The 24,213-nt window shown below is 48.7% G+C and overlaps 1 protein-coding gene across 9 annotated transcripts in view; it reads right to left on the bottom strand.

The window, feature by feature from the left end:
- tenm4 (teneurin transmembrane protein 4) overlaps positions 1 to 24,213 on the bottom strand; it is a 160,971-nt gene that overhangs the window by 24,942 nt on the left and 111,816 nt on the right. For 5 of the 9 annotated variants that reach the window (XM_076036757.1, XM_076036756.1, XM_076036754.1 and 2 more), the window contains 8 exons: positions 20,979 to 21,240; positions 19,058 to 19,325; positions 18,803 to 18,946; positions 15,254 to 15,503; positions 14,811 to 14,831; positions 11,379 to 11,611; positions 9,458 to 9,612; positions 2,399 to 3,276 (listed from right to left, as the gene is read on the bottom strand). In XM_076036757.1, coding sequence (XP_075892872.1) covers positions 2,399 to 3,276; positions 9,458 to 9,612; positions 11,379 to 11,611; positions 14,811 to 14,831; positions 15,254 to 15,503; positions 18,803 to 18,946; positions 19,058 to 19,325; positions 20,979 to 21,240 — 2,211 coding nt within the window. The remainder of the gene's footprint in view (positions 1 to 2,398; positions 3,277 to 9,457; positions 9,613 to 11,378; positions 11,612 to 14,810; positions 14,832 to 15,253; positions 15,504 to 18,802; positions 18,947 to 19,057; positions 19,326 to 20,978; positions 21,241 to 24,213) is intronic. The other 4 variants (XM_076036758.1, XM_076036753.1, XM_076036759.1 and 1 more) reach the window with 1 other exon arrangement.

Here is a 24,213-nt window from a genome sequence, read left to right on the forward strand (position 1 = left end):
TTCAGAGCGTCAGCTCCATCCAGTGGGTTTCCATGATTTAGCTGCTACGCTCACGTACTGAGTTGGCCGGGCCGCTAACACTTTCCTGAAGCCAGTGGCTAAAGAGCATTTGTTACGGAACAGAATTACTGCCCCGCTAATTGGAGGATAAGAGAACAATTAGCCGTTCTCCAGATTATTGCGACATGAATTAATGAATTTACAGTAACCCCAAAGCATTTATCAGCGAAACACAAACATGAGGAAGCTGGCTCTGATTTTTTGCATGTGTGCGCGTTCGAGTCTAAATGTCAAAGCACGTGAAACTGCCAAAGGTTGCAGCGGGAAGACCGAGAGCAGCAGATGTCTCGCGCTTTCAAGTCAAGGCCTTTGTGCCTAGCTTCTCAACGCAATCATACAAATTAATTTTAAACCGCAGGCTACGGAATGCAAATGCACATTCATTTACATGGGCCACATGGGCAAGCAAAGGTGCTTTGTGGTAGCGGAGATAAACAGAGGCTCCTTTCCATTTCGGATGCTAATATATCACGGCTGGAACCCTCAGGTGACCGTTCAAAAGCCCTCCATTTAGCAAACAAACAAGCGAACCCTTTCATTTGGTCCATATAAACACGGCAATGGTCTGACTTGTTTAAACAAGGAGTCACCGCTTCAAGGACGAACGTTGGCATGAGAAGGAGTGAAAGGAATACATATGTATGCTGTTTGTCACATGCAGTCAGCAAAAACAAAACAACGGCTGCATTTTCATTCACTATTACTCGGGATTTACATTTACATCAAGAGTGGGCGCACTGGTTGGGAGTGTGGATCTCCTGGAGGTGGAGGTACCCCCCCGCCCCCACCACCTCAAAGACACGATCATAGCCAGTATAGGAATGATGTGAGAACATGTGGGGCATCAAAAAACAGGGATTAGCATTAGCATTGCTGGCAGTTCGCTTTGCTTGCCGTTGGATGCCAATGGACCTTGAATTTAAATGAGAAAAAAATCCCAATCTTAACTACACTTCAGTATGTATATAGTCAGGTAAGAACAGAGAGCATTTGATCAAAAACTAAAGTGCAGTTGCTGACATTTCATCTTTTTGTCAAAACTGATGGTAATCCACAACTTTGAGTGTCATTAACATGCAGGGCATTCCCAGGAGATCCCGATCATTATTCCAACCGTGCGCCGGAACTGCCGTAGCTCTAGGCGAAGTCACTCTACCTGCAGAGAAAGCCCTCCGCAAGCGTCTCAGATGACGACCCAATCAAACCACAGGTGATTAACGTCTGTTCGGATTAAACGGAGCGTCTGATTATGTGTCAGAGGGTGTTGTGTTCGAGTCGGCGAGCGGTAACAGATGCCTGACCAAGACAGACTGCTTAATCATGCTTCTTGGAATGACATCCAGTTACGGTCGATCCCTCTGAGGACTCTGCTGCGCTTTAGGACAGATTGCTCTCCAGAAGTCTCGAGTAAATGGAATCCCAAAAAAACAGCAATGCCCGGGCGTGTGGGAGCATTTTCAAATCTTTTTTTATTGCTAATATTTTTTTTAAATTGTGCGCTTTGCATCAATCGTTTGCTACCTCAGGCTTTTTTTTTCTCTCTCTCCATTGGTATTATGCCTCCACCGATGGGCCCTTGTTGCAGCACTGTGGCTAATGTGCTTCCTGGCAGACGGATGCTCTTGTACCTGACAACCTCCGAAACAAGCGACGGGACAGCGAGTCGGTTAGCTGCGAGCAAAAAGGCTGAAGATGAGTAACATATCATCCTGTAATCCTGTTTGGTATGATAAGAGCAAATAGGATTACAAGCCATACTGCATTCTGAGTGACACAGACATCAGCAGGCAGGAGGAGGCAGCTCGCGTGCCAGCGTATTGAACGCACGTGTCTGAGGGTTCTAAACATTCATCTTCAAAACACCTTAACCTCAAGAGAGGAGAACTTGAAACACCCCCTCAAAAAACACCCTGAGACCTGAGGAGCCAGTCTTTGGATTTTCCAGATTGAACAGATCTGTTAAAAAGCTCCCTGGGGTGAAGCCGTAATCAGCTCAACCGAGGATAGAAAACCGCGGGGTGTGAGACTGGAGACGCAAATTCTCTTTCCAAAACACGCTACTCCAGACATGTCCAAAGTCTGGCCCGCGGGCCAAATGCGGCCCGCCAACTGATTTTACGTGGCCTTTAAGTGACCTTGCGGCAGCCACTCGGTATTTAATCAAACCAATCAAACAAGTGGACTCAGCATTTTTTCTGTTCTCCTCACGGTGGCGGCACTTCCGTCCGTCAACACCCCGGTCCACACGATTTCCGCGGTGTTGGCTCGCAGGTCTTTTGACATTATCTGATCTGGCCCCCCATTGAAAAAAAAGTGTGGACACCCCTGAGCTACTCACTCAAAGAAGGTGCTCCATCCGTTCTCGTTGGTCTTGGTGGCCAGTAGCCCCGAGCTCCCGTGGTAGGTCATCACCGCCAGCTCTCGGCCCTGCGCCGTCACCGTCTTCAGGGCGCCGTTGGTGCCGATGGTGAACCAAAAGGTCTGTCCGTTGGGGACCATGAGCCAGAGGGGCACCCCGGTGGTGTCCCTGCGGATGACCACCGTGTTCCTGTTGTTGTCGGTGACGCTGCTCAGGTCCCCGGCGCCCGTGTAGCTCAGGTTGTAGAGGTAGTCGCCCGTGGTCAGGCTCTGGGTGAAGGCGTGGCTGCCGTTGGAGTCGAACAGGTAGAGCTCGTCGTTGATGGGCGACGACACCTCGTACATGCCCAGCGGGCTGAGGAAGGGCTTGTTCCGCCGCACGTAGCGGATGCGGATGTTGCCCAGGTCGGCCACGTACAGCTCGCCGTCGGGGCACACGGCCAGCGAGGACGGCGCGTTGAGCTTGGCGTCCTTGGCGTAGCCGTCGTCGCCCGAGTAGCAGTCGCAGTTGGCGTCGTTCTTGCAGTCGCAGCCGCTGGGCGCGCCGGCCACCAGCGAGATCTCGCCGTTGGTGGACACCTGCCGCACCCGGTTGATCTTCTTCTCGTCCGACTCGGCGATGTACAGCACGCCGGTGTGCGACACGGCCAGGGCGTTGGCCGACTCCAGGGTGGCGTGGATGGCCACCTTGCTCATCAGGAAGTGGTCGATGCCCGGCACCTGGCAGTGCATCGGCCGCCCCGCCACGATTCGCACCTGGTGGTTCTCGGAGATCTGCAGCACCACGTTGTTGTCCAGGACGTAGAGGGAGTTGTCCATGGGACTCACCGCCAGGTCTGTGGGCCACTCCAGACGCACCTGGAAAAATGAAATTGGAATGAATAAGCAGAGCCGGCGTATCAGCCCCGGATCTCTAGCCCTGTATAATCGACACAGCTATCACGCTAAAGATCCTGCGTGAGAGGAATCACCGAAAATATGCAGTAGAAAAAGATTGGCTTTGGCTGTTAAACCGTCTCTCATCTGATAAGGAGGGAAATTGCGGTTGCTGTGATGTAAAAAAAAAAAAAAAAAAATGAAAAAGAGGGAAAATAAAAACTTAAGATGAAAAATATGATAAATTCAAATAAAATAAAATCTGATAAGAACGGCTGCAAGGAAGGGAAGAGAGAGGAGAGATAGTGCAAGTGATTAGATTATCTGGGGGAAAAAAAAATCACAGTGCCATTGATCACAAGAGCAGCTTTCTATTTCACCTCTACACACTCGCTCCTTCCACTTCCTTTGGGATTTCGTTTTTTTCGGACTTAAAAAAAAATTAGTCCTTCATATGAAACAGTAGGACATAAAGCACATAAAAGTCAAGAGCACCTCTTGGCCCCATACACTGTGACTTACTGTTTTGCTGTGATTGCAGCAGGCTTTTAACAAATTGGAATGATTGAATTGACACAAGTGGATTTTCTCCCTCCTACTTATGAATCCCAGGGGGAATCTCTGTCTGAAATGTCACTGCAGGGCCGCCGTTTCACCGAAAAACACCAAAAAAAAAAAGAGGGGTGATTAAAAACAGGAGGACAGTTTCAGCCTTAAGGGCTCCTTTATTATAAAAGCAGCCGTGGTTCATTTCAGATTTCACCAATTTGCCAGTGACTTCCATTGGAAAAAGGGTTCTGTTGGGAGAAATATCCATTCTGGCTGAGCAATCCTTTTAAACTTTAAATAAATGGACGTCTATTGATTTACGCCACTGTGACTGAAGCTGATGGGTATTTGTCATTATAAACCACAGGAATCTTTATCTATTAAGAACAGCAGTCAACAAATTAAATTACAGTTGACTGACTGGACAGCTTGGAAAGGACGAAAGGATTTTTCCTTTGAAAAGAAATTCAAAAATTAAATTAACTGAAGCCATATTGACAAGTTTCAGATAGATTTCTATTAAAAGTCAACCAACAATATCAACTTTGTTTCAATTAAAATGCTATTATGAATATTACGCCTTCTTTAAGCTGTGCTATGATCTATGCCAATGAAAGATACAGGGCGGTCACGTTTCGCAATTCACAAGCGCAACGGCAACTTTTTGTGCAGGTCAAAAAGGAAAATCATTGGACTTCTCAGTCCTCTTTGCAAGAGGGGCATTTGTCCACCTTTCAGCAGAAAACAGAATTAACGAGACCCCGAAACCTCTCGCCATCCAATCACGGCTCACAAAGCAGCGGAGGGTTCAAGTAATGGGATCATACCTGTCCTCTGGCCACATACAAACAGGAAACAAGCCGTCTCTCAGTGAGCGGGAGGAGGAGGAGGAGGAGGAGGAGGAGGAGGCATTTACTTGGGAAATGACGGGGAGACTTTCAATTTCTTAAAACCCATTTCTTGTCAACACCGGCGGTTAAATATTTCATGAGGCCGAGTGCCGAGTGGCTCAGGGGAGCTGCCTGTAAGGAGGTTTTCACGCCACTCTGACTGATGAGGGGATATTTCCCAAGCCGCTGTCCCTCCCCGATGCTGTAACCCGATCATACCCCTCCCCCGCTCTTTATACAGCTGTCAGGAGGGCCCGCCTGGCACAGCTGCTCGGAGCACAGAACGCCAAGGATCTGCACAGCAGCTCCGCGCAAAAACCTATTTTTAAAAACCTATTTGAACTTATATTAGAACTATTAATACCATTCCCACCACCCCGAGCACCCTCCAGCCCCCCTGCTGGCCGTCTCTTCTGCCTGCTCGCCGCAGCAGGACGTCCATCTGAAGAGAAAGTGATATGTCATTTCTTGAAGTCCCTCTCAGATTTAAATTGAATGTCACGGTCGTGGCCTTGATAAAGCTCTGCCAAGCGTCTAACACCCTTGAAATATATGTTGAAGCGATCTCGGTCCACGAGATGGTTTCCCCCATCGACTTAAGGCTGAACTCAGCGGTGGCGGGGAGAGGGGGGGGGGGCGCCGCCCGTTATTAAGCACTTTCAAGTTGGAAATGGGCAACTTGCTCTGACAGCGCCGGGGCGCGGGGCCCCGCTGTAAACACGTCTCTGCGTCGGCGCGGCAAGGTCGAACCGCCGTTCGTTTGCACGACACACGATGGAATAAATTCCAAAAAAGTTCAACGGACAAACGCTCATAACGCGGCTGTAAAATGCAGTGCGGATGGCTCGCAGCGCAGCTGGCGGGGCAGGACGTGGGTGACCGCAGCGGAGGGACGGGGGAGTCGTTTTTCTGCCCGGAACAGGTGAGCCAATAAGTGACGGCCAGCGTGACGAGCCATCGGAGATGCTCCTCCCGGGGTCCTGGCTTCAGTCGGCGAGTATTTGAAGTGGGGAGGCTGCGCGCGGCCCGGATGAATTTTTAATGGATGCTTTTTACTGTCTGAGTGTCTCTGGCAGCGCCGCAATCGCTTTCCACGCCTGCGTCCTTCGCTCGCTGCCGTGGCGGCGGCTGCGGCGCTACGGCGGTTGGGCGGGTGGGCATCTGTAGGTGTCTGCATGGGGGGGCGGGGGTGGGGGGTTGTCGGTGGTGGGCGGGGGTGAGGCAAGAGCCAGTATCCCAGTCGTGGGGGGAGGGGTGGAGATCCCTGGAGGTTTCGAAATGGACATCCCCATGCTGCGCTTCGCCTGCTGAATGCATCATTTCAACAAACTGGATTGACGCTCTTTCCCCCACCGCACCTCCCCCCCCTGCCAGCAGCGCTTGATAACAAACAGACCGGGTGCAGGAGACCGGAGCCGGGCACAGGCATCCGTCAAACTATCAGGCGCATCAGATAAGGTGGAAAACACAGAAATATGGCATTTTCAATTCTAGCTGTGCATCAGCGAATGCTTGAGCCGCGCAGTCTTATTACCATTATTACTTTCACTTTAAAAAGCGCTCTCCCCTCTAATTGAATTGCAGCTGGGTGCAGGGCCGCGAGGCGCCCCGCGCCACTTTAGTCTCATCCCGGGGACGATCGATAAACAGATCGGCTAATTAACGAGCACATCAATAGAAAATTTCATTCAAATCAACGCCACATTTTATGTATCGAACGGAGAGCGACGCACAGTCCCGACACCTTCTGCCTTCCGGTCAGGAAAAGGGGAAAAAAAACAAAAAAACAGCAACCTCTAGCTGACGTGGATTGAAAACGATAATGTCAAGGGAGGGGGGGGAAATAGCGGTCCTGCGCGAAACGTGCTGGGGTTTGCAGAAAAGGAAGTGTCATCACCTCCAAAGGGAAGTTGCAGAGTTGGAGTCATGTGACCTCAGCGCAGTGTCCTTGCCAAGGGGATGTGTTCTGTCTGCTGGGGAGGTTTGGCACATATGCCTGTGTGTGTATGTCAGTGTGTGTGTGTGTGTGTGTGTGTGTGTACATATGCTGGCTTGCATGAGAGAACATACATGCATGCCGCGAGTGCACACCGGGGTTAAAGGTCGCGCTCATCATCTCCCTGCAGCTATGGGCCAAAAGCCAATTACATTTGTGGCCGATGTGGCCACACGAGCCAAAATTGGAGGTTTTGCGGGACGGCGGTGCAGCCGCTACTTCCAGATATATGACCCGTGTGATACACGTTCCACTGCTTTGAGGTCCTGCCAACATACACTCGGTTCCGCTAACTATTGGAGTTTTTATGCGAGAAACCAGGGAGTGGAAATCGTCCTCGTAAAACTGACATTTTTTTTGCTCCCACTTCCCAATATATGACCGAGCGCCGCGCATAGCTTTCATCCTAAAACTCCTCCGTCTGTTCACAGTCATAATGGAGACAATAAAGCAACTGTCTAAGATTAAAAATTCATTAAATATCCGCAGTACGCTTGTGTGTGTGTGTGTGTGTGTGTGGGGGTGGATCAAAAGGTGCAGAGGTTTTAACAAATTTCACATATTTTATTTTTAAATTGTACAATTCTTTAGTTCTACATCTTCCTGTATTGTTTGATTTTATACAACAATGCTACAAAAAACAGGGGCTGAAATCTCAGCAGGACTTTACAGTGAATATAGGTTGTGGTGGGAATTTTTTGAGGATGTTATTTTTTTTTATTACAAAATCTAGTTCAGTATTTTTTTAAAATTATTATTAAGGTGCTGGAAAGTGCTATATCAGGGGAGTCAATACCATTTACCATTTACCATCATCATTTTTGCAGCAGACTAATACTGCTGCTTTGTTCCATTTCCCTCTGGAGCACTGGGAACCCAATCAAGAGCATTGTTGGCTTGCAGAATAAAATATCCATCTGCCTGATCTGAAAAATCAGTATTTACAGCTCACACGTTATCCTGTAATTCTGTATGTATTCTCTTCTCACGTGGTTCAAATCTATGGCAGTGCCTCCTGGCTAAGCGTGCAATGAGGGGTCAATACTGGTCAAGCGCTCTAATGAATGAAGAATACGATTAAGGCTCACAAATCACTACAGTCTGTCTGCGGGGATAAAGCTTCATTTGTGTAAGTGGAACATGATGTGATGCGTTTCACCTTTCTCACCTTCTCAAGGCTGGATTTGCAGCACATGGTTTGAGTGACCCAAATCCACCCTTCAGGTGGAATAATAGCAGGAAAAAAAGCCCACGAATTCAGGTAGCGCCTGAATCAGGCCGCCTGCATATGTGGAGACTCACATGTGAACTGGATGTAAATTCACTGTAGTCTAAGCGACAGACTGTATATTAGCTTTTCATGGTGAGTGGTACGTTATTGAAATTTCCCCTGCTTTGATCACGACCTGCTGGCTCTGTCCAGCTCCTGCTGCTATGTTGGTGTCAGTGTCTCAGAACAAGAGTTCTGCACAAAAACAATTCTGTGCATTCTTAAAACCACAGCTAGCTTTGATGATTCTCAGCTTTTCCTCCTTGTCTGCATCCATCAATACCATCCAGCTGCAGCCACCACACCAGGGACGCTGCTCTGGGCCCTGCAGCTGTGTGCTCACTCGTGTCCAGAGCGAAATGTTGTTTACTTTCAGTCTCCCACACCCCGCCCCCACCCCCCCCCCCTCACGCTCCCCCCCCCCCCCCCCGTCCTGCCTGCCTTTCCTTTTCCTGGTTGGCAGCCAAACTGAGTGTATCCGCGCAGGTTGTTTCAACTGTAAGCAAAGTTTAAGGTGCAGATGTCGGCTATGAGTCACTTTTAGGTGCAAGCAGACGGTACAGACTTTTTTCCTCCTCTCCGCTCCTCTGCCTTTAAATGGAAATTTCAATTGACCTTCCAACTAGGAACACAACAAGACAAAATCTACCAAATCTGCAACAAATGGATTTTATTTATAACCCCCATGAGAGCACTTACTTTCTTACTTACTGCTACTACTTTTTTCTTTCTTTTCAATTCACCGATTTCATTTCTGTATGGCTATTATGTATGTTTTCTTGCGGTAGCGACAGCGGGTGAGCCCAAGGTTCTTACTCGTTTGTTCACTGTTCTTGTGAACTGCTTGAATCACTCATAATTTAAGTTGTATCAAAGTTCTCTGACTGAGTATCTAACTGTACCTGCTTAAGGAGGGAGTTTGCAGTTTTCCAAGTACTGCAGGATACCAGGACTTAAACAAAAAATGCAAGGACTTTAATCTGTATTACCTTTAATTCTGCAATTTCAAAAAAAAAAAAAAAAGAAAGAGAAGAAAATTTCATCAACTCAGAGGTGGCGGCTGAATCGTTTGGGCAGATGTAAATGCAGGTGATGCATGGGAAGCAGACATACACAGACGGTCAACTAAATTGGATATAAGCAACCAATCAGGACGGGCATCTGTCGTCTAAATCTCAGACTAAACGCCTCCTTCCTCTCGCTGCATTTATTACAGCCTCCTGCCAGCCAAAGCTGCTACTCTGCAGCCAATTAACAAATGCAGACCCTGTTAAGACTTTGACCCAGAAAGCTGTGGGAAACCAGAGGAGTCGGAGACACAGATGCGTGAAACACGCAGAGGGGGGAAAAGAAGCGGCGATGAAAAACAGCGATGAGGTGGAGTTGATAAGAGAGCGGCTGAGCGGCGGTGCGAAGGACGACTCGTGCCTTGCTGTCCGGGGGTCACGGGGGTCGTACCTGAGAAATGTCCATGACGGCGTCGCAGCTGAGGGGTCTGGCCGAGGTCAGGTCGTTGAAGCCCAGCAGAGTGGAGATAATGCCGTTCTGATCAATCCTGCGAATCATGGTCCCATCCACAAAGAAGATTACACCGTACTTATCCACCGTAATGCCTGCAGATGGGTAGACAGCCGACGGACAGAGCGGGAAAATATTTATCAGCCGGGGTTGTGAGTCGTTGCTGCCTCATTCACAATTAAACATTAAAGGCTAATAATGGCAACAAAGAGAGCGAGGATTTGTTATATCAGTATAACTGAATACTGAATATACTGAAAATCGCATCTGTGAATTATTATTATAAAAAATGTATCATTGCATTTTCCCTCATTTGATTCAGACTTCAGCGTCAACCCTCGGCGTTGCAGAACTATGCATTTTTCAGAACATCCTCGGGGGTTTTCCATCAAAATTCAAGCAGTTGCTGAACATTGAGCGTGCGATGGCTGCAACCACACTCTGTATTTTTAATAAACAACAACAGGCAGAAAGAAACAGGGCAGTTGTTTCATGACACCCTCAGACGACAGAACGTGAAGGGAGGGAGCGTGTGACCGAGGGACTGATGCGTCATCTAACTACGGATGGAGAGAGAAAGAAAAAAAAGGCGGGACGTGCAAACAGATGGCCGTGATGTGAAAATAAACCCGATAAAAGTCCCGGCGAGCCGCGTCAACATGGTTATGATGGAGTCCAAGGATTCCAGTCAACCCAAAACAAGTGAAACACCACTTTTTTTATTTCACAGTGGTAAAAATCAAATGGTCCAATTTGTCAAAGTGGGGCGAACAAAAAAAAACAAACCTTGCCGTTATACTCGCCTCTTGTCATTCATATTTTGCCTTTGTGTGCCTGTGCGAACTGCTTTTCCCTGCGCAAACCCCTTTGTGTAAACAAAGGCGGCGAGATAACTGGCTAACGGCACAATCTGCCGTGGCGTCACAGGCCTCGCTGATTCCTCACAGTGGCAGAAGTGATTGGAAAATGAAAGATGAATGCAGTTTTCCGAGAGAACGCGCAGGGACACTTAGGCTGGCGGTCGCTCCACTTTGCTCGCCGATGGGATGAGGAATTTGTTTCACAAAAAGAAAAACCCGCGATTGCGTTTAAGCACGAAGGGATCCAAATAATACAGCAAACAGTGAGTCTGTTACTCCATTTAGATTCAACAAGCCCATTAGGCCAATTTGTCAGGGATTTTTTTTTTTTCTATTTTGAAACAAGCAATGAGGAGAGTTAATGTAACTTAAAGGTCCAGTTTGTAATATTTGGCTTGATTTATGTTTTTTATATTGGTAAAAACTTAATATACTGCCCACAAATACATCAATAATAGTGTATAGTAGCAGTACAATAAAAGTGATTCTGTTTTCCTACCCATAGAGCAGTTCTTATTTATATAGAAGTATATACAGTACATAGCGCAAGGGTTTTGCTCCCAGTTAGCTGCCATCTTGCGTCGCCATATTTCTAAGGAAGCCCGGTGTGGACAATCCGGCCCGCTTGCCAGCGCATTTCACAATTAAGGTGACTGCTCGCGTCTTCAAATAAACCAATGAAAAAGAGGGTAGCTGAGGTATCCAGGTTTGTGTGCGCAGGCCACTGTAGTTCACTGGCAAGCTCAGGAGGGGGAAGGAGAGTGAAAGACGCTGCAATCTGAAATGTAACCACGTGATGTCGCTGTTTCTTCTTCAAAATCTCCAAAAATTAACCTTTAAAGTTTCATGATAAAAGGTCCTAAAAGAACAAAACCCTAAGAATTTACAAAATCAAGTCCTGAATGGTAGTAGTTCTAGGAAAAAAAACATCCCCAGATCGTCTTCACACATTTTCACACCAATTAATGATGGAGGAGAAATCAGAACCAAGCATAGCCAACCTCTCGGGTTGGTGAGGGTGGCTTCCACCGCCTTGCCGCCGTCCCCGCAGCGTGCGTCGTCGTACGGGAGGCACTGGTCGCCGGTTCCCGCCACCAGCTCCAGGTTCTTGGCCACGTCTTTGACGACCCTCAGTGACTTGACCTTGAACACCTTCCTGCTGCTGGTGTCGGAGAGGTAGACGGCACCGCTCACCGGGTTGGTGGCCAGGTAGTACTTGTGAGCGGGGCTGTTGCTGCGAGGGGGGGGACGGGAGACAGCAAGAGAGAGAGAGAGAGAGAGGGGAAGAGAGAGGATGAAGCTCCTTCGACAACAAGCCTTCCAGGCACATTGTGCCACGCAATTAAAAAAAAAAAACAGACTCAAAAGTCATTAAGAGAGGCAATTGGGCACAATTAATTTCAAGCAAGGACAGGGGGAAAATAAAAATAAAATGAGATTAAACGTGGCAATGAGAGAAAAAAAAAAGGGGAGGAAAAGAATGCGATTAAACGCGACATAATGGCGGAGCTTAGAGCCGATCTACAATAGAGCCAGCTTAGTTTGAAATCCCTCTCCTCCAAAAGAGAAGCGGGCGCCCGTCTGAACAGTCGTGGGAAGGCAGCGCAGACACGCCGCGTCCCCGCGCAGGCCGAGGAAATCTGGCTACTTTTAAATTAGCGCTGCGCTTCAATGCCAGAGGAGGAGAGACAGAGTGTGGAGGACGAAGAAAGACTGACGGGCTCCTGGCCAGAGAACCAGCAACGCCGGGTCCTTGGACAGCGACAGAGAAATACCAATTTGCTTCCATCCGTGACCCGAGGAACGTGCACGCGATATCATCTGAAAAACATCAAATGTGAAGCCGCGGACTGTGAGGCCTGGAGGAAGTACAAACAAGTGTGTTTTCCTCCTCGCTCCTCCCCTCCCCACACCCCGAGGGACGTTGTATTTTTTTATTATTTTTTTTTTTTGTTCAAGTAATACAAATGCATCGGCGGAGCTGCAATACAAACAGTCTGGATCCGTTAGGCGGAAGGTTTCCGACACGGGAAGGAAAGTCTCCCGTTGAACTTGCAAAACAAACCTGACCTGACGGACAGATAATAGAGCCAAATATAACCAGTCCTGCTGCGGCGGGATAGATGCAATCTATCCTCCGACTCCACTGGCAAGCAGAACAAAAGGCGACTGAAGACACATTTCAGCCCTGCAGACTCACCGGGTCCGTCCCCAACTTTCAAACTTCAGCCACTTTTTTCCCCCTTCAAATATTTAAGCATGCAACGGTTGCATGCATTTGATGTCAACTCTTTCTCATCCATCTTGACAACCTCAAACAGAAAGTATTCGGCCACGACCATCGACACGTTTAAAAAAAAATTAAAAAGCAAGACGCGGGAAATGACAGACAGGTGTAATTTTCTGTTGTAACCCAGTGTCGGGTCACAGTGAAAATAAATGTTTCAACAATGTGGATTCTGTGGGTGTAATAAATCAATAAGCCTTTGAAGAAAAAAAAAAAGGTAAGAATAAAAAGGCTTTGTTTTTCCCAAATACTTTCTATATTCGACCGATTGGAAGAACGCTCTCAGCCCCCGTGTCTGATTTCTCTGGTGGCCGGGCGAGGCAGGGCGACTACTTAAAGACCGGTGGCTCGGCGGGGTTGTCAACTCCGGAACGCAACTTTAAATGACGATTGACCTTCAGCCAATCAGCCGTGACAGGCGGCAGCAGCGGTGGTGGCAGCGGCAGCGGCAGCGGCAGCGGAGGACCTTCGGGGCGCGCGTGTCATCGCCAGCCGCCCGCTGACCGCACCGCCCACTGATAGGTCGCTGGGCCGCATTTGCAGGTATAGGCGCGTGTCTCGCAGCGGATTAGCGGTTTTTGCTTTGCATTTCTATCTGCCGCGGGACATCAGGCGACACCTTATCAGCTGCCGGGGGTTGAGCGCCGCTTCCCGCCGCCGCCCATCTCCCGACCTTGAGCCACGGCCGCACGCCCTCCATCTATATTCAATGACAGCGTCTCTCGTTTGACGGAGATAATTGGTTTTTTTGTCCTGTTTGCCGATGCTGTTATTGCGACGATAGGGAGAGCGGCTGGGTGGTGACCTCAGCGGGGGTGGTGGGAGGTCAGCTGACCTCCCTACTGCTGACTAGCACTATTACACACGGCGCCGTGCTGTACGGCCGCACGCTGTGTTGCATGGATGAATCTCCTCGCGGAGCATCGAGATCAAAAAGCCGCGGCGGCGCTGCGGAAGCGTCGCTCAAAGACATCCGGTGCGTCGAGAGCGAGAGGGGAGCGCCGAGGCAACGGAGAGTTATTAAGTGTTGGGCTGACGCGTCTCCTCCTCAGTCTGACTTTAAACCCCCTGATGGAATCTTTGTCTGAGGACGGTGGCAGATATTCCCCTCAGTGCGGCTGCTAAGGAGAAGGTTTTGTTTCTTAAGCCGTGGATTAAATCTTTTTTTCTCTTTTCTTTCGGCTCAGCGAGGTTTAATTCTGCTTTTGTGTATAGATTTTCTCTTCACGTCAGACTATAAAGGTGTCGTTTTTGGGTGTGCTGCAGTGAAGTGGTGCAGTGCAATTAAGATGTGCTTTTTAATAATAAATTAATTAAAAAAAATCTCTGACAATGTGTCTCTAGCATGTCAGCCGTCTCGGTAATGAGGTGAGATCATCATTTACGTCTTTTGCTCTCTCCACTTCTCTTCCTCAAACCTGCAGTTCCTGCCATCTGCAATGTGTGATGTCACAAAGGGCACAACCAGGTGTTCATTCTGCCCTTGCAGAACACCTGTATTCGGCTTTATTTCACTTATTAGCTTTATTTCATTCCTCTTCCAATCACACGGAAGGTCCAACAAAGCAGCCCTTTTAGCAGGAAGCTCAACCTTAACATTTTCACAGGAGGCTGCGAACAGAGGGCTAAATCTGCTGTTTTCTCAGGATATATACAGTGTTTCCTTTGGACCGTAAATCGTCCATGATTGATCCACTGGGAACCGGGTGGAAAAATAAAGAAGGGGTAAATTATGGGGGCCTTTAAATGTCTCGCTGCACTGGCAGAAGCAAAGGGGCCCTTAATTAAATTCTTTATCCGTCTTTGAAATGCCAAGGTTTTTACGACAAGACAACACTGGTGAGACCTCGGCTTTCTGCACGGAGAGCCGAGGCAACATGCATGACATACAGAGGCCGTGCAATAATTAAAACGTTTACATCAGGTGCTAATATCAATGTGGAGAGCTGGACTTTTGCAACTTGACCTTTATTACCAACCATGAGTAAAAACGCTCGACTCGAAGATAATAATTATGCAGAGCCATTATCATCATCTTCTCGCCGCTCGCATCCACAAATGGCCGGGAAAAGGTCACATTCACAGCACATACGTTGACTTGACCCGCTGCCACATTAATTCAAACGGAGCGCTGCGGTTTCCTTACCTATGCCTGAAGTCTTTATTTCTGTCAGTTTGCCAAAAGCAGCAGGCAATGAGAGAGAGGGAGGAGAGGAAGGAGGAGAGGAGAGAGGAAATGTTAGTGGTTAGTGGAAGAGGATTAAAAAAGCAGAAAAGAAAAAACAGCTGTTAGTCGATGGAAGTCATTAAAAAAAAAAAAAACATATACGGCCAAATCCTCTTCTTATCTTCAGACTTTTTCCGAGAGACACGAATCTCGTCCTTGGACAGCAGCTTCTTGCTAAGACCCCACCACTCCCTCTTAATCCCGCATCCGGGCCTAAATCCAGCTGGTGCAGGTGGACGAGCCCGACACGACCATCAATCCCGGCCCCCCTCCGGGGCGCCTCTGTCTATTTACGGTCCTCCTCGGCGGGCCGTAAGCGGCCCACCTGAGTGAAGCCGGCAGCGAGCTCACTCCTCCGTTACCTGAGCTCCAGGACGCTGGTGACGTTGCCCGTGGTGAAGATCCTCCTCACGTAGTTGAAGTCGCCCACGTAGAGGCTCCCGTCGGAGCCGCAGGCCAGGGCCACGGGGGCCAGCAGTTTGTTACCGTCAGCCAGGCCGTTGCAGCTGGGGCAGGAGATGCTGCGCCGGCGCCCGTTCCCCATCACGCTGCCGATCACAGGGGGCTGCTGGGAGATGAAGATGTTCTCGCCGTTGCCCATGTGAAGGATGCCTAATGAGGGCGGAGGGGAGAGGAACAAGTAACACCTGCAACCAGTTCAGGCTGAGCAGCCTGAGAAGAGGGCTTTTTTTTTTTTTTTGGGGTAACAAAATAAATAAAAAAAAAATACCGATTTCTTTTTTGTTTTTTAGGAAGCAAGGGCGGAATTAAACACTAGACTTCTGAATTAGCGATTCCAATTTTAATTGGAAGTAGCAGTTTGTTTACTCAGAACAGCGTCCGCAATGCTTTCTTTACGTTGTACATTTTAAGCGCCACCTAAAATCCTTTCATGCGCTAAAATATACACGCGTCCAATTAGTGCACAAACGCAACAATATGAAAAGTGCTCCCGACGTGTCGTCTCGCCGATGGCGGCCGCACAAAGGCAGCAGCCAATTAGCTGCGGGCGGGTGTTTCTCGTTAATTCCTGACTCTGAAAAAAAAAAAAGTCCCCACGCCTTTCAATAATGCCGCATTACTTTAAAGATCGCCATCTATTCGGCTCCCCGCGAAAGGTGAATTTAAATTTTTAATGCGCTGCGCATAGTGTATTAAATAAATGGGCTAAATGGAAAATGCATTTTTCTTTTTATTTTCAGGTGGGCGTCGAGATTAGGCCGCATTTTGTGCTGCCAATTATGTCAAAAATGTTTGAAAAGTAGAGCTGGATGAAGTCAGACTGCAGTTGACTGCGACTGCTCTGCATGCGGTGGAGCCTCCGCAGCCTCCCAGGGCTCAGGATGGTTTATTCTGGGCATAAAAATCTAATCTGTGTAAGAAATGATTGCTATATAAATCTCAAACAGATCAGAAGATAAAGAACATTTATGGCCTTTATTTCTAAACACCAGTGTCCTCTCTTGAAAAGAGTAGACGCATCAGCACCTTGCGATTAAAGTATTTTTTTCGAACGTTGAGATCTTTTTGTTCCAACAGTTATTTATGACATCTATTTTTTCCTGAATGCCAAACTGAAAAAAAAAACAAAAACCTTGATGGGCTGATAAACACTTAAACTGGGGACTAAATGCTGCTGCGGAACATGGCGAGGGGGTTCTAACAGGAGTGCTATTTTATAACTCTCAAGCTCGCCGCGCTGTGCAGTCGCTCCCTCTGAGAGCGACGCTGAGTGAACTATCCAGTTAACACCAGTCGAAACCAGAGCCGAGCATTCTGTCCTCTCATCACACCAGCGCTCTCATCTCAGAGCTCCCCTGCCAATTACTCCCTGCCACATAAAATATCTCTGTTGACACGGGCCCTAAGCAGATGGAAACACGGGCACGAGTTCACACTAAGGAAGAAAAAAAAGAAAGAAAAGGAGCCAAAACGTCTCTGGCACAAGTGGAGCTTGAAATTACTTACTTGCCCTGATTACAAAGAGAAAAAATGGTAACCTTGCTCAGCTTTCTACCTTTACCCACTTCACACCCTTTTCAAAAGAGTCTCTGTGCAAGAAGTCGAGCATGTAGCCAGCACGCGCACGTGCACGCAGGCATACTTCCCACTTCCCGCCGCGGACTTCCACCGCAGCCAATCTGCTGCTGGAAAAGGTTCAAATATGTAAATGGAAGACGTTTCCGGCACCCAATCAATGTCATCGCATTTGATATTCGGCATCTGCACGTATGGCGCCGTTTCCCTGCTTCCGACGGCACCGGGGCGACCTGAGCTCTTCCAGCACCGTGACATGTGGTCCATCAGAAGAACTCAGCCAAGCGTCCCCTCGCCGGGATGTGATTTAATCTTTGGCGCTGCTGCCGGGAGAGGCAGTTTGACGGCAATTAAATTAAGGGATAATTCTAAAAAAGAAAAAAAAAAAAAAATTTGGGGGGTGCTGGGTATAGGTTTGGGGGGAGCTGCAATGGTGAAAGCTCTCTCTCTCCCACTCTCTCTCTCTCACCTGCCTGCAGACAGCTTCCTTCCGGAGCACCTCTCAGACAAGTCAGCCTCATCTCCCGCTGATGAGCCCTTCCAGACCTGAAGCCCGCAGAGTGACAGATGCTGCCCTGGCACTGTTTTTTCTTTCTATCTTTCTTATCTTCTCCTTCTTACCCCCCCCCCCCCTCCCCACACCCCACATCCCACATCCAACTCCAACCCCTGCCCCTCCACCCAACTTCTGCGTCTCAGGAGTAATTTGTTGGCAATAAGAAAATTGACTCCCCTCACCTAACAACAGACAGCAGTAATAAAAAAGTCACATCTGAGCTGAGGCTACATGACACGCCGCTGAACTGATAAAAGCTTTAGAATGTTGCAGGCAGAGGGGCCACTATTCAGTGTCACACTAAAAGCATCATCTGAAGCCGGACGGACACGCTGGCTCTTTCTCTGCACCGCCGGGCTGCTGCAGAATGATACGGGCTGCGGTGGCTGGTTACAAAGCACCACCAAATGTATTTGACTTAAAGGCACTGCTGCATGAGGTCCACTGTCCACAAGTAATGAAGTGAAAACATAAAGTAGTTTAATGTCCCTGTTTTCTGATGTCTCACTTAAACTCACATCTTACACACACACACACACACACACACACACACACACACACACACACACACACACACACACACACACACGTATAAACACGTATATGTATACATTATGAAAGTAGGGTATTTAAGTAGAGGCATTCAATGGTCATTTGTTCTCATTGAAAGAGGACATTTAGTAGCTGAATCACAGATCAGAAGCCTGTGATCATACTTAATCGGTTAATGCACCAAGTGTTGCACTGCAAGTACTCAAATGCTGATTGGACATTGGTGCATTCACAATTTCAGAGAAGGTCACCTGTAAAAGTGAGAGTGCCTTTTCTGTGTTTTCAAAGAATTCCAAGCCAAACATCACAGGCTGTGTGAAGAAGATTCCCACTGCAGTTCTGACAATGAAAAGATTTCTTTTGAAATCGAACCCACAGCGCTTGGCCCTAATACCTGTTTCTAATAGGAGCAAGTGGCTCTCTGTGAAGAAAGTGCTACTTGGCTAATGTGACACGATGCACGTTTTCATTCGGTTCACTTAATTGTCTTTACATTTGTTAATACAATATTAACGCACAGGCGTAATCTGCTTGATTAGGCCGTATTTCATTGAAAATCACAGACAGAAATTGCCGGCGGCACTCAAGTGTTTATATAGCAGGAGGACTGGAAAAACAATGGCATAAATAATGGTGTAAAATTAGGAGCGCCTGCAGCATTAAATTATCATTTGAGCTGGTATTTTAATGAGCGCGTCGCTTGGAACAGGAAGGTTGAAAATAAATAAATAAATAAAAAAAACAAAGGGTCTGGCAGTTGACTCACCGCTCTGGATGTTCAAAGCGTGGTGTTTGTCTAAAGTCCATCCTCCCAGTTTGGAGGCGGTGGTTTCGTAGCCCTGGAGGACGGCGGTCCTCTTCTCCCACAGGATCAGATCGGGACACGACTCGTACTCAAAGCCCACAGAGACTAGACAGACAGACAGAGCGAGAGAGACGCCGCCGGAATTAATAAAGGGAATGTGTTCCATACATGGATGATAAAAAAGTAAAGTGCGCCCCGGAACACTTGATCTCGTACCAAAGGCTTCAGACAGGCCGTAGACCTTCTGGCTGTACACGTCCGTTTTGTCCCACACAAAGTCGTACAAGAGGTTGGGGGCGGCGGGGAACCACTTTCTGAAGAGCCTGCCCTCCACGGCCACCATGAGGTGGACCTTCATCAGGTTGAAAGGGATGGCGGAGTGGGTGAGGGTCACTCTCAGCACTGACTTGTAACCCGCAGTTCTGCTGCTTAAGTAGCTCAGCTTCATGTCTGTTCCTGGTATAGGCACTTCCTCCTGGAGAGACTGTGGGTGGATGGAGAGAAGAGAGGATTAAAGAGAGACGCAGGGTCCATCAATCTCGGGAAAAAAGTACTCACTTGTGTGACTTTAATGCATTTTCCTAAGTCAGCCCTGACAATAAAACTAATAATAACCTTTTGTGCCAATATCAATTCATTGTTCCTTTGGCAAGCGTTTTTATGACATCGATGAGATACTTTTCATTTCAGAGTGTTGCCTTAACTTCAGAAATTATATAGACAGACAGATAGATAGATAGACAGATAGATAGATAGAATAGAGTATTTAGTACTTTAATTAAAATACATCACTGATTACTTAATAATAATAATAATCTATGTTATTTATTCATTCACTATAAGTAACTTTAAGCATATTGTGCAGTCTACACCTCCAGTAACCCAGAATGTTGACCTGCTCGTAATTTCACTGATACAAGACGAGAGACCATGGGGCTGACAATAGCATTGTTTTCAGTATGCTTTATTGCCACTGGGTGGCGCTGGACCGTACCCGCTGTGCCTTTAAGGGTGACATAACGGAGTCTCTTTTCAATTTCGCTGTTTACAGCCCGAGTATATTATCTGGCTGATCCAATAAACAGCGGGGTGCTTCATTAGGACAGCAGTCCTTCCTGCAGTCTATATGACAATGACATCAGGCCGTGCCCTTGGGCCTGGATCTTGTGCAGCCAGTTGATATATGGACTAATAAAAGTTAGTTTAGCAAGACACAACACGGTGGCCCGAGGAAATCTCCACGCGGACAACGAGCCTGTTACCTCCCGACCGAGCAACAGCAGGTCGAGGAACTGGCGACCCAGTCTCCCGTCGAGGATGGAGGGTCAAACGCGGCCGGTCTGGTTGCCCAAACCCCCATTCTGCTCTAATTAGGTCTCAACTCAATGGCGCTTTCCGGCACCCAGGGGGTGATTTAATAGAGCAAAGACATAAGGCAGATCCTCAAAGTGACATTGGGTCAGATGACACGTCGCGTCTCTTCAAACGTCGGGACGGCGGCCGCTGGATGCGTCAGAACTCCCCTCTTAGGGAGGACGAGAGCGAAGAGGGTGACGTGAGCCCGCGTTGCCATAACAGCTCAAGGAAACCCAAAGACAAGGCCGCTATAAATAGAGAGGACTGCCCACTAAATTCGCAGATATGCCATAAATCTTGCGAGGCACAGCCAGAGACAAAGTAATTAGAGGGAGGGCAGCGAGACGGCTGCCGCGCTTTTACAACAACAGCACGCAGGCTGCGGCTAATCCCCCAACGCGCCTCCGCAACCCACGACCTGACACATACACGTGTAGACAGATAGAGAAATCAACACGCGCGCGTGAGCAAATCATTTCCAACGCTTAAGTGCGAGTCGGAGGAAAATTAAAAGTGTCTCGGCGGGGGTTTCTGCAGGCGGGGTAATCATCTTCAGTCTGCGGCGGGACGGCTCAAGCTCGCACTGTAAATAAATCCAGTCGACCAATTACAAGGAGCGAGATAAAAATCACAACGCGGCCGTGATTCACATTTACGCTTGTGCTCCTCGCGAAGTGTCGTAACAGTTTCTCCGTTTTTTTTTTTCGGCCCTCGAACGAGACCGGAACTCGGTAGGGCCAAGAGGGGATCCAGGAGGGGGCGCTGTGGGGCGTCTCATCACCTGGATCTCTGGCACGACGGTCCGCCGCTCGGCGCAGGAGCCGGCGAAGGCGGTGAGCGGCGCCGGGGACACCACGGGACTGGGCCGGGTGAAGCTGCTCAAGTCGCAGCCCGGGATGTCGTTCTCCTCGTGCCGCATGACGATGGTATCCATGACAAAGAAGCGTCCCCATGGCAACCAGAGCGTGTGCTCCTGGGTGATGAATGGGGCGCGCTCAAAGTGCAGCGCCACGGCGATGCCCCCGTTGGTCACCAAGTCGAAGCTGGAGCGGAGAGAGAGGGAGAGAGAGAGAGAGAGAGAGGGAGACAAGGAAAAGTGGGAAACAGGTAAGAGGTACGTGCGAGTTTAAAAAGAAATGCAGTGAAAAAAAAAAAATCTTAATTAATCCCACAAATCTCTCGCGCCGCAAATCTGAATATGACTCACACGCGCTAAATCCTCTAATTACGCTGTGCGATAACAGACTTGGGAGATTTGAACGCAGGCATACGCACGCACACACGTACAGAAAAATATTATACTTTTGCGATTTAGCGCAATCTTTAAAGGTGCTCGCACGCTGGAGAGTACAGTGGGATAATTATAGCCGCAGCACAACAACGGTGAGTCAGGAGTGGGTAGGCTGAGTGGGAGGAGAGAGGAGGTGGACCAGAGAGGGAGAGAGTATCAGGGAGCTACAGCAACCTAAATGATCAGATCTGCACATCACTGAGGCCGTCAGGGAGGCAGTCTGGACCATCTCTATACATCACCAAGTCCAAGTGGACTTATTAAAATCCATTTGGTTTTCCAACCCACAGAACAGTCCTTTTTTTTTTTTTTACACAAGGATCAAGAGCACTGCTCCCAGTTAGCTGCCATCTTGCATCTCTTTCTAAGGAAGCCCAGAGTGGACAGACAGCCTGACAGTAAATACAAAACTGTTCGTTTCGTATTTAGGGTGAACGCTCACTTCATTAAATAAACCAACAAAGAAGAAGGTGGACGAGGTATCCAGGGTTGTGTGTGCAGGCCACCGTAGTTCACTGGCAAGCTTGGGAGAGGGAGGGTGAGTGAATGAGCGCTGCAATCTAAAATCTGACCACTAGATGGCAGAGTTTTACAGGCTGTACCTGTAAACCAGGCTGAAGGCTCACCCTGTTTGAAAAGCAGTACCTGCTTAATGCATTCATCTGTATGTATACCGAAAAAAAATAAATAAATAAAAAATAAAAAATGAGCCACACGACTCGCCGTGCAGGCCTGAATCTCTGGCCTCTCCCGCGTGCGTGCTAATGCTCTGCTGCTGCACTCATATTTATGTGCGCCGCCGCAGCAGCCAGAGATTTGTGCGGCGCGCGGCGGGCAACCCGCAGCTTTGCCATAAATCCCTTAGATGAAGGCTGTCCACTCCAACATCAGTCTAAAAGCCCTGCAATACAATCCCATCCGCCGTTGCCGCATTTAAGGGCCCCTGCTTCTCGCCCCTGAGTGGGTCTCGATAAAGGAGAGCCGCCAATCCCATCATCTCCTTGTCCGGCGGCAGCCGCCGCCGCACCTGCGCTCGCCGCGTCTCTCCCAGAGCCAATTAGCGCACGGTCACCTGTCCACGCTCAGGGGGAGGAGGGGAGAGACCCGAGGGGGAATCGTTTTCAAATTACAGGTAGAAGAAGCAGGTTGCGGGTAGCGTCCTCAGCAGCAGGCAGGCAGGCAGGCAGGCGGCCTCCCTCTTGGCTTTAAACAACTATAAAAAGGAGGCGCGGAACCCGACCAGCCGTGACGGTAAACATCTGATTGGCCGCGCTGATAACAAAGCTCTGTTTCGCCCTTGGCTGCCAGCGAGAGGGGCCGAGTTTGTCCCCTGCACCGGCCGAGGCTGCAGAGCCACAGTAGCACCCTTGTGCTGCGGCGATCCATCAGCTGCCAGACAGCCGCAGCTGGTCAGTCTGCAGCACACCTGGAAGGCTGAGGCCGTGCGTGCGCAACAAGACGTGTAGCCACACATGCACGCGCGCACACACGCGCACGCTCTCGGAGGCCGTGCGGCCGAATCGATAAAGGGGATTCACCGGCCGTTATCAATCACGACAACAGCCTTAAGCCAAGTGACAAAACTTATTAAGCTACCTACAGCAGCCTCGCTTGTTTATGCCCCCGGAATATGCGTCAAAGCCTGAGGAGTTCACCCTGCCAGTCAACCAGTCAGCCAGTCAGCCAGCCAGTCAGTCAGCAAGCCAGTCAATCAGCCAGCCAGCCAGTCAACCAGTCAGCAAGCCAGTCAATCAGCCAGCCAGCCAGACAGTCAGTCAGCAAGCCAGTCAATCAGCCAGCCAGCCAGCCGGCTTGGCAAGCCTCAAACACTCCTCAGCCGCTAAAAGATGCAATTAAACGGGCTTAGCCGGTGTTAACCAATGACGGGAGAAAAAAAAGCGTAATAGCACATCAGAGCAAAAACCGCAGACGTCCATGGATTAACCTTGCGCGGCCTCTGCATCCCTCAGATTTGTATCTTCGAAACGCCGCCCCGTCCGTTTTGCCACCTCCAGCTGACAGTGTTTTGAATCAGTCTTTTCATTTTCATTTGAGCTGGTTTTATCATTTTTTTTTGAAAGCCAATCAGCTTTCTTTGAGGTTAAACGGAGGGGGGGAGGCGCAGCAGCGAGCTACTATTACCATGTAAACAGTGGTGATGCTAAAAAAGATTAGCATTGGCGCTGCTGTTTCTAATTGGGAGTTTCACATGAAAGAATTGAACTGAGGTCTTTTGTCAGGGAGAAAACTTTGTTCAACTCCCGGCCGGGTCTGGCAAAAGTTCAGACAACTGAAAACTGCAGTGTGCAGCGGCTAGCCACAGGGCGGCGCCACGTGGCTAATGGTTAGCAAATTTTCACATTTGCATCCACTGTCAGTGGGGCTACATCAGATTAATTCACACGCTTTAGGAGATGTTCCGTGCGGCGAATTTGCGTTGGCATATTTATAAATTCAAAAGTTTACTCGTCTGGGGTCAGCGGGAGGTTGTCCTGACTCCATGTAAATTTCACTCTAGCCTGGTAACAAGAAAAAAAAATCAATAGTAATAATTATGCAAGTGAGTCTTAGCGCTCATCCACCCAGAAAATGGCCAGAAAATTTATCACGGAGGGATGGAGGGTAATTTTAAAAACGAAGGCCCTCTGACAATAAAGAACACATCACACAAATGAGTCCGGACAGCTTTCCCATTTCTAAGAGGCTGAGCAGGTGCATTTCTGAT

This window comes from Nelusetta ayraudi, unplaced genomic scaffold (assembly GCF_046127955.1).
Source record: "Nelusetta ayraudi isolate G7.1 ecotype Tasmania unplaced genomic scaffold, CSIRO-AGI_Nayr_v1 ptg000048l, whole genome shotgun sequence".
Classification (NCBI taxonomy): domain Eukaryota; kingdom Metazoa; phylum Chordata; class Actinopteri; order Tetraodontiformes; family Monacanthidae; genus Nelusetta; species Nelusetta ayraudi.